The sequence below is a fragment of the Cynoglossus semilaevis genome, chromosome 9, assembly GCF_000523025.1.
Source record: "Cynoglossus semilaevis isolate Cse_v1.0 chromosome 9, Cse_v1.0, whole genome shotgun sequence".
Lineage (NCBI taxonomy): Eukaryota > Metazoa > Chordata > Actinopteri > Pleuronectiformes > Cynoglossidae > Cynoglossus > Cynoglossus semilaevis.
Window position 1 is genome coordinate 16,512,660 of NC_024315.1, and position 10,529 is coordinate 16,523,188.

General features: G+C 39.8%; 2 protein-coding genes across 2 annotated transcripts in view; both read right to left on the bottom strand.

The window, feature by feature from the left end:
- Window positions 1-3,772, bottom strand: part of pi4k2b (phosphatidylinositol 4-kinase type 2 beta) — a 12,287-nt gene extending 8,515 nt beyond the window's left edge. Inside the window, exon 1 of the mRNA XM_008317609.3 lies at window positions 3,269-3,772. Coding sequence (XP_008315831.1) covers window positions 3,269-3,614 — 346 coding nt within the window. The 5' untranslated portion in view covers window positions 3,615-3,772. The remainder of the gene's footprint in view (window positions 1-3,268) is intronic.
- A 2,222-nt stretch (window positions 3,773-5,994) lies between these two features.
- LOC107989012 (cysteine-rich protein 1) lies at window positions 5,995-9,287 on the bottom strand. The gene is made up of 4 exons (XM_017035085.2): window positions 8,155-9,287; window positions 6,650-6,744; window positions 6,501-6,555; window positions 5,995-6,194 (listed from the first exon to the last, which is right to left on the bottom strand). The coding sequence occupies exons 1-4, from the start codon at window positions 8,195-8,197 to the stop codon at window positions 6,184-6,186; spliced, it is 204 nt and encodes a 67-aa protein (XP_016890574.1). The 5' UTR covers window positions 8,198-9,287; the 3' UTR covers window positions 5,995-6,183.
- Between the last annotated feature and the right edge of the window lie 1,242 nt (window positions 9,288-10,529).

Genomic DNA, 10,529 nt, shown 5'->3' on the forward strand with positions numbered 1-10,529 from the left:
ACTCTCAATCCATCCAAGAATTAAAATGCATCAAATTGCTGACATATCTCCCCATTAGTCACACAATTTGTGCATTAAGTTAATACAATGGCTCTTGTCAGATTCAATATTCACGTGATGCCTAACAGATCTGATCACGTGGAATGCATGAAGAATTAATGTCGTTTTCTGGCAGTTTTTCCTACTTGGCCTCACTCACCCTGTTTTAAAAACCAGACTGATGTCCTAACTGTAGAAATTAGTTTTAGTCAAATGATTACATCTTTTTTTCAATCTGATTTATAATACAGTAGCTGATTGCACCAATGGTGTCTTGCGGAACATGTGGAGAGTTTTGGGTTTTTTTCCTATGGTCTTCAACAATCAGGATCAGGGAAACTAAAAATCTTTCCCACAGACAGGTCAAGTCCCAGAATCGTCCCAGAATCAGCTCAACAGATGACAGTGAAATATAAACGTAAATCCAAGTGTAGAATGTTTTTCTGTAGATCACAACAGTAATATTGTATTGTGTGAGTGTTTGCTCATACATATTTGCTGATATATCATCATAAATTTCAAATCATCCATTCAAGTCATTATTTGACTTCCATAAAAGATATACAGATGAACTGCTGGTTCAGTCAATGACAACATCAATGTGACACCTGCAGTATAACTCATTTAATACTTCCCTTTTCTTCACTTCCTGTAGAGAATCGAACAGAAAACAAATACCAGTTTTGCTCTACTGCATATCCTCTTGCAGTATTGTAATACTGGTTGTTCTGTCTGTCTGTTTTCTGGGGTGGTGGCCTTATCCATATTTAATGTGCCTCTCTCAAGGCCCTGGATGGTCAGTAAAGTGGCTGGAGAGCAGCTCCCACAGAGTACTCTGGACCTGCTGACCTGTAGTACACATGGTGCTCTCAATAATACTGCTGAGGAGAATGAGACCACACAGAAGGAGAACCTCATTTGGAGCCATTAGCAGCTCTTGTTCTGCACTATTTGGAGGTTAAGCTATTTGATATCTCTGATGTGCGGCAACACAGTGATGTGATGAAAAGTTAAAAATAGGGCTACCAATGTTCATGTGATAATACAGAGTTTAGCCAAATGATGGATAAATTCATTTCTCTTTTAAACATATGACAGTTAAAAAACTGACAGGTGGTACTGCTGGAATTTGCTGTTAGTGTCAAAAAGGGAGCGCTCTTTAATTAGGGATTATACTGCATCTTGTTTTTGTTTTTTTAAACATAAACTCCATCCAGAACAACACAAACATACCAACAGTGCTACTGTCCAAACTCATAAGATTTATAACAAACCACAAATAATTAATTTGAAAATCTCCCCACATACCTCAACATGCTCCAAGTGCTAATAGTTTAGTATTCAATACTAATTGAGGTTATCCTGGAGAATATTTTGTGCTGTCACTTAGGCTACGTAGAGACCTGGCATTTTGATTTAACAGTGGGTCACAACCAATGTTTTTAGGCGCATATCGCCATCTACTGTACTAGAGTGTGTGGTCTCATGGTATGACCACTTCCTTTTTGAGCTAGCAGCCTACTCTATACACCTTTATGCTCAACTCATTTTTATTTTAACCAACGTGAATGGTCACACATTTGTATGGATTTTTAGCAGATTCGCATAACATTCCTAATGGACAATCATAAAATTAATTACAATTAAATATTGGCATTGATGAGAGTCCTCAGTAAAAAACATTGAATTTACCGTAAGCAAAGTCCTTCGGCCAGACAAAGGTAGGATTGGTAAAACTAAAAAATTGCTTGGCTCAAACAAAGGCTTTCAGAAACAAGTCCCACATTACAATGCAAACTGTGTTGTAACTAAAACCTAGCACTATTATTCTGAAAGGACACTAACACCTGCGATTTCAGTCTCACGGGCCAGCTGTGTCCTAGATATTTAACCTTGATAAAACAACATACAAACTGGCCAATTGATTCGCTTTGCCTGTTGAGCTGCTCTTTAATCTAGCTGGGCAAACAACACAGAAACACTGTGCATTTATTCGTATTGTCATGGTGCAACATGACAACAACAAATGATATACTTAAATTAAAGATAATTATCGAACTGAAGCAAGAATGTGTTTGGTAAGTTTTTGGTCAATTCTAACATGGCAGGTTCGATGCCAGGTGACAACAACAATATTTACTTTTTTATGTGAACAGCATGCCATTATTATTTTAAACTTGCTACTGAACCACATCATTTGAGTGAATTGAAAAGACAGTGTTTTTTAAAACAGCATTGTACCCATTATCAACTGTGAAGTAGCCTAATTTTCACATCAACCTATACGTTCAAAGGGAATTTACTTAGAAAATGGAGTTTCTTCTGGTACTTCATTTCCCCCCAAAAGTTCCTGTTTTAAATTCTCCCAGACGGCCTCTGTGCAAATTAGTCAAAAACAGCTGAGCTACTGTACACAGAGACATTTAAAACATCATAGTAAATTCTGCAGTATATCTGCCTTTATTTTAGTACAACCTTACGCAAACTCTACACCTTTGATTGATCTTTCCACCCAGAACAATTAGTAACTAGTCAGGTTTCTAGTTCCAGGTTCAATTGCCACATCATCAGTGCAGACTGATAACAATTACATCAGCTGCCTGGTAAACACAACTTGATCTCAGTGTCTTCAGCAAACAGGGGTTGAAACTTTCATCGTCACTCACTGGTTATTGACATAACTGATATATTGATGGTTGGACTTTTAGACACTGCTGTGGTACAGGCACTATCTCTAAAGAACGGACACTGTTTATATAAAACCCAGTGACTTAGCAGCTCTATTTAGAATGTGTCAAATCAACATTACCAGATGTATGGCCAATTAAAAACAACTCAACAATATCTATTTAAATATTTCAATGTATAATGCTTGAACAAAACAAGCCATTTCGGTCATTAGAGGAAAAAAAAAGAAAATATTTTGTATCTCAACAAAATTAATTTGTCCTGTTTCCACGGATATAAGGGAGGTTTCAAAGATCTGCACCGCTTGACAGACGTTCTCCTCTAGTAATTTTGGTTTCCTGTCATGCCACCATGAAGCTGTCTGTTTTGACTACGTTGCATTAGCTGTTATCTCCACATCTGCCGGTATTAATGGTGAAGACATAGCCTCAGTGCATTCGTGTACCCTGACCTAACTGCCCCATATATCCAACACTATGTCGGATTAGAGGTTAAATCCTCTAATCTGACAGAGTGTAAGGCCTTAACCTAAAATATTTACCTGGAGAGGCTAAGGTGTCTTTATCCGATGAGGAGCTGTGTCTGCTCCGCTTGCTCCACTTCTCTTTCACGCTACGCGGTGATGACGAGCCTGCAGTTAAACACGGTAAGAGCAGCGTCTCTTCGCCGGAGCCCTCTGTCTCCAGCTCTGTAAGAACGCTTTCACGAGAGTCCGAAATACGGACAGCAACTCCGGGGGTTGCCGTAAGCCCCAACACTGTCCGGTTACTGTCAAATAACGCGTTTGCAGTGTCCGTGGACTGAAAGTTGGATTCCGGCTCTGACGTCAATATCCCTCCGACGTTCTCGCAGGGCTGTGTCTCTGTCGGGTCGCATTCTGACATCATTGTGCCTGAATACCTTTATTTTAATAATTCACACAGGTTACCCTATAACTTGTTAGATTTCCATTTTAAAGACCGAAACAGTAAATTTTTCGAAAGCTGCAGCTTTCCCTTATCGATGAATCCTCATAATCCTTCTGGTTCGTTCTGCTTCCTTGTTAGTCTGAGCATGCGCATTGATAATAACCGCATTGGCCAATTGGGCTGCCTTCGGGTGCTCTTACGGAAGTTTGGAATTTTTAGCTTTCAACTATATCCGTGCTAATTTGTCTTTAATGTGTAAGTGGAAATGTCACTCTAATATATTTGAACAATAGTCATATAGTGATGCTCATATTTCTACACATGTTAAATAAAAAAGAATAAATTAAATAACTGTAAAAGTCAGACGAAACATTCGAGAACGCTCACTGTTACGTGACTATGAATGATGTATTCACTGTCCATTTGGTGGCCCAACTGCGTGCCTTTTGAAAGATACGGAGCAGATATTTTGTCGCCACAAGATGTCGATCGAGGTGCGTATGTGGATAGCATCTGTAAAGGTTAAAATTTAATGAATACTCTCTTACTTCCCGTGAACTGAATAGCGATTCTCGTTTTCCTTCCCAATATCTATCTGTCTGTGTCTTTTTATTTATTTATTATTTATCTATTTATTTATTTATTTCTCAATACATAAATACAAACATACATACATACCCACATGCCACCCAAGCATTTTCTTACGCAAATGTGCGCCTCAACTTTCTAACCCTCGGACACCCCATATTTACCTACCTGTTCTATCTAACTCTACCCACCACACTTATCTTGCTCCCTCTACCTCATTACTTGCGCTTGTTCTTATCTCTTCTGTGTATACATTCCAACGTACCATTCTTAGTGTTGTTCCATATCAACCAAAGGTATCTTTAATAATTATGTTCTTCTTTTATAATCTCCAATACATGTGCAATTCTTTGCCTCAACACAGGCAACTTCTACATTTAATACATAATTTAATACATAAAATTACAAAAGAAAAAGTCCTTTTAGTGCTGTGATAACATAATGATCGGTTTTAATTGGCTCACATTTTTAGGTCATATCCAAAGTGTGTTAATGCAGTCCAAATAACCTCTGCGTTTAACTTTGCCACACCTAATGCAGTAATTTTCTATTCCTGTACTTTACTTTTTCAACGCTTTCCATTTCTCGCCTGTAAATTAATGGTCTTTCTTTTTTCTTTCTATTCTCTCAGTAGCCCTCAATCACCCAGCAGTCTGCACAGCGCCACGCTCCCCCTTAACCCTCAGCCTCTCTCCGCCTATAACACGGCCCCCTCTTCACCACCTCGGCTCTCTAATAAGGGAGTAGCTGAAACACATGCAAATGAGCAGCCAGCCAGCTGGTATCACAGCCGTGATGTGATCTATCAAGGTAGGGGGTTAGGGGGTGAAGGAGACAGTAGGGAGCGGGAGGGGAGTGAAGGTGGGAGGAGGATGAAGGAAGGATTTGAGAGCTTGAGAGGAAGATGGACAGGTTCACAGACAAGCTGCAGGATGTTCGTTTAATCCAATCAGGTAGCTTTTCAATTGTCCATCAGCGTTCCTTCTCAATTTCTTCCCTTATTTTTCTTCACCTACAATTTCTTCATCCTGACGTTTTCAAGGACAAAACCAGAAATGTCACTGTCACATGTCAATGTGTGTGTGACTTATGACACTTTACAGGGATGTACATTAGCATCTGTCTCACTCTCTCTCTCTCCAACTCTGTCTTTTTCTCTCTCTCTTTCTCTCTTTTCCTTTTCTGCCTATCTGTGTATTTGTGTGGGTCAGGGAGAGAGGGCAAACCAAAGTCTTCACTTCAGCTGCATTACATTCTGTAGGAGTAAGATTAGTTCATTCCACCTGCAGCAACTGCCCCGCTCCATAGTTGCTCCCTCCCTTCCTGCTATTCTGTTTGCTTGATCAGTGCAGAGAGAGCCCTAGAACCAACTTCACCTCAGGTTGAATGGAATAAGTCATGTATAGTAATACTATATACATGACAATGGTTTTTTTTAAATGAACCACAATGCCAAATGTGTCCATTCCAGGCCACTTTAGATGAAAGTAAATGATAAAACATGACATCTGAATCTAACGCCGGCATGTCTCTTAACAAAGCTACTGTTGGAGAGTTTACCTGTTTACTGTAACTGGTTATTACCAGGTGTTTCATGTCAGGCTTTTTGTCAAATTATGAATACATATCTACTTTTAAAACAGAGTTATGTATAGTATGTGCTGTGTTTGGTGTTTGGGGTAGTGTTGAATAAATTCCACCCAAACTGCTGTTGGATTGACAGGTGAAAACAAATCTCTTCTCAAAGACTCAACATATCGAAACACTGTCCAACCACATACATCTGCATTTATTATTCTACAGTATAATTGTCTCGAATGTAACATCATGAACACATTCATTTGACACTCAGTGGTCCTTGCAACCTATTACATAATTAATGTTGTCATCAATAAAAACAATAAAAATAACATGTTCTCCATACACCCATCCATAGGTCTGGTTCCTGCAGAAGGAAATGTCACCTGTTGCCTGTCAAAAGAGGGAAAGAAATGTGCACATTAATCCAATCTGTGATATATTACAGCACTAGGTAATGTCCCTGCTGCAGTAACATCACCGAACCAACAAGAAATTATTCATTCGATCACAGTGTAACAATGCCTTGTCTATCTCGATAAGTAGTTACAGTGCCACCCCACACTTAGATAACATACTGATCTGTGTCATAGGTCTACAACAGCCTGTGTCGGTACTGCTGAGGAAGGGATATTTTTTGTTTATATATACAGTATATACCACTAGTACTCAAACCTATAGACTGTGTGCGTGTGTTACCTCTTGGCCCAAACTCCTTTATGTAGCAGTATGAACAGTACGGCTTCTCGTCATGCTGGAACACAATTAACCAGACACGTTTAGTCACTTCAAATCATTTATTTAGATGCTGCATGGGTTTCTGTTGCCTTTGTCCTCATATACTGTACCTCGGCGTGCTGTCCAGCTGTGAGCTGTCTGTTGCAAACATGACACTTCAGACACAGGGGGTGGTAGTCCCTCCCCAGGGACCTCTTCCTCTCAGCTAGACCCAAGAAAGATGAGGGCAGTTTTAATGAGCAACTGGCTTTTTTCTTCCTGATATTGGGTCACGCAAACTGAGAGTCACACATTCTTTGTATTCTCAAGCCTGTGTACAAACTCCCCTACCCTTAACAGCGTAGATATCAGTTGATTTGGGACATTTTCATCCAAAAATGACTTTGTGGTTTGGGACTCTGGTGCAGTATAGAGACCGTCACTCTCTTCAGCACAAATAGGCCAGAGAGTGGGGTGTTGGAGGAAAAAGAGGTAAGTAGGCCAGGTCACACCGGAGAATTTGAACTTTGCTGGCACTTGAATCGGAAAGTAAAACTAGCAGCAAAAGAACAGCTATTCAAGTAGACTTGAATAGTGGCTTCGAGTGCTGTTGTGAATCTAACAGTAAAGTCGGAGTGTGGGATAGGACTTCACAAAAAGAGACAGAAGGTGAGGAGGAAACCCAGAGAGCCGTGTGCATGCAAGTTTGGCTAGAGCCACATCCTGTTGTTATCAGGGATACGTGCATGTGCTTTGTGTGTGCTTGAAAGAGAAGCAGAAAGCCAGAAAGAGAGAACGAGAGGCAAAGGGAAAAGGATAGTCTTTTTTGTCCTCCAATTAAACCTACCTCTTTTTATAGCACACATCAAAATGGGTAACAAGGTCTTTTTTTAGAGTAAAGATGATTTTTCAACACAGCAGACAAAGCGCAGGGCCAAATAAGCATAGTAGAAATGGCCTAGTTCTTGTAGGATTTATTCAAACACTGTATTACACAGATACATTACATATTAATGGGATACAACAAAAATTCTACATCACTTCTTCTCCTTGTGTCAGCAGCTCCCCCTTAGGAGTCGCCACAGCGGATCATCTGCCCCCACCTCAGCCTCTCCCTTGCCCCAACCATCTCCATGTCCCCCCGTCCATACATCCTTGAGGTCTTTCTTCTCTGAGGTCTTGCTCTTTCCTCTCGCTTAGCAGCTTCATTTGCCAGTATACTTTTCTCCAGTATATCTATTATTACTCCTAAGTTCATGTCCAAACAATCTTAACCTCACCACACCTGAAATTGAACATTTTTTAATATAAAAAATGGAAAGGCACTTTTAGTTATTGGATACAATTTTGAATAAATAATTTATTTTAAAAAATCGTACAATTATATTATCATGTTTTTCCATATTCACTGTTTTTGGACAACAGTCATTTTAGGTCTCACGGTGTCGGAGATATTTTTTTACTTTTTTTATCATCCAACCAAACTCCACTAGTATATCAATTGTGATGATTTATGTTTTATGTATTTAATGCATGAAAAAAAAAGAACTCAAGAAAGAATGAAAATTGAGCCATTTGATAAATACCAAGCAGGGAAATGCAAACTACTGGGTGAATAAAGAGACGTCACACTTACCAAAGTAGACTGGCTTCCCACAAATTGGACAGTAGCCTACCATGATTATATAGATCTTTTTGTCGTACGATCGGTATGTGTGCCCACTTAGGCTGGCACTGTGAGAAAAATATATGTCTCTCGTGTGAGTAAAGTAAAAGCTGACAAGAAAAAAAACTGCAGACACTCTGGTTGGTATTTGAATTCACAACCAGGATGTGGTAAGTCAAACGTAACAGGAAGAGCGAAAAACATTATTCGAGAAGTAAATGCTATCATCAGTGGAAAGAAGACAGATTACAGAAGACAGAAGTATTTTTTTCTGCCTGATAACATACTGTAAAAAAAAATTGCTCTCAGCTGCTGTCTTTTTTTGGCTGGGGTTTTAAACTGTAAAGAAAAAAAAAGAGGGAGGCAAAAACAAAAGAAAGAAGGGTGAGGAGGGAAGGGACAAAAAGCAGCTGTCACTGGCTCAAGTTCCCAGCTATCTCCTCTTCTTTCCTGCTTTTTTCACCCTTTTTTCTAGATTAAAACCAAGGAGTGCCTCTGAATTGAAAAGGGAAACCTGACACTCCTGCCTTTCTTTCTACTGTCTGTCGATCCTCTCTCTCTCTTTCTACCTCTCTCTTCTACTCTCTTTACCTTTACCCCCCTCTTTACCTCTCTTGTCCCTCTGTCACTGACACACACAAACACATACAGGCCCCTTTTCAATGACAAGCATAGACACACACACACACACACACTCACTAAGGCTGAACTCCCCTACAGTGACATCACCAAAAAGAGGCTGTACTCAGAGACCAGAGGGTGAGGCACAGTGAGGCCAGTGGGGGACAGGCAGGGGCAGGAAGTGGTGTGTGTGTAGGCAGTTTTTACCCCCAAGGGATTCCTGATAGACGCAGGCGTGGGGAGGAACGGGGGTGAGGAGAGATGAGGGAGACAAGGATGAGGACAGTGAGCAGCCTCAGCTCAGCAGTAACAAAAAGATGAACTCTGATGAACTTCACAGAGTGGAACAAGGCCACTGAAGTCACTGTGGAAGACAGGCCAACCAGTGTGTGCTTCAATCCCTTTCACTGACGCAGGGACTCCCTCTCTCTCTTTCTCTCTCTCTCTCGTCCCATTACTAATGGCATTAAAAGTACCGACTGACCCCCCAGCCTGATCAGTTCTAGTTCTGCTGGGTGCTGTCAGTGTTGTTGGCTAACTTCCTCAGATGTTTGATTGACCAACAACAGAGTTCCTGTTTTTTTTTTTTTTTGTCTTTGTTCAAGACGTGTTAACCTTAACCTTAGAGACAAAAGTCCCAAAAGTTTTAGTGACTTGTTCTCTGACCCAGTAACCAGCTGACTGGTGTGAAACTCTTCTGAAATGACTTGGCCTCGTACTTGAACACGTGACCTCACATCACACTCTTTTCTCATCTGACCTTAACTTGAGATTCCACTCTATGGTTCACTGACTGGAACTAGGGATACACTGAAACTGATACTGGTATTGGTATCTGGCCCAATACTTAAGTCAACTGGACTGTCCTAGTTTAATTCAAGAGACTTCTTAAGTCCTGGAGATAATCTTGAATCTTTATCTATATGACTGGTCGAGACCATTTGGTCAAGTACTTGTTTTAAGACAGTACTATTTACTGGGGAATACAGAGATGAATTTAAATTTAAATTACAAATGTAAATACTCTTCAGTTATTCAGATGGTTTTGAAGTGAACACAAAATAATTCAATAGTGTGAAAAATTCATTTTTATAATAATGAATTGGAGAATAATTGAAAACAGAGTTATCATGTATGCCAAAAGGTGGCGATGTAGTGATGATATGCTAACGTAATGCTGGATTTTACGGTCATAATAACTTGAATTGAGGTCCAAGTTGTAGTGAATGTCTTTAGGAAGGTTGTTGTATCTTATGTTGCCTCGGGCTCCTCCCCACATGTCTAACAGTTACAGCTGGTTTCATGTTAATGGCACAGCAAATCTTCTTAATTTTGCTTACTACCGTGTCAAAGAGCACAACAGCCTTTTGTTCTAGAGGAGTGTGATCTGTTTCCTGTTAGACTTATTGCTTTGATTGCACTTCAAGTAATTTCACATTTGAAAGGATGCATACAATATGAGAGGGTAACCTTAGGCTCTCAAACAAATCATAATTGTTTGGATTTGTTTTTGTTTTCCTTTTGTTTTGCACGAGTGATTGCTCATGAGTGTTTTGGAATTATATACGCCGCTATAAAAGTCATGACAAACTGATTATTCTACTTTGTTTAATGCACGATGCCCATAAGAGTGAGCTTATCCATAAATCTTATCAGTATAAACAGAAAGGCAAACTGACAAACAGATTCATTTGTACACTAATTCATTCTTCTCAAGAGCCCAA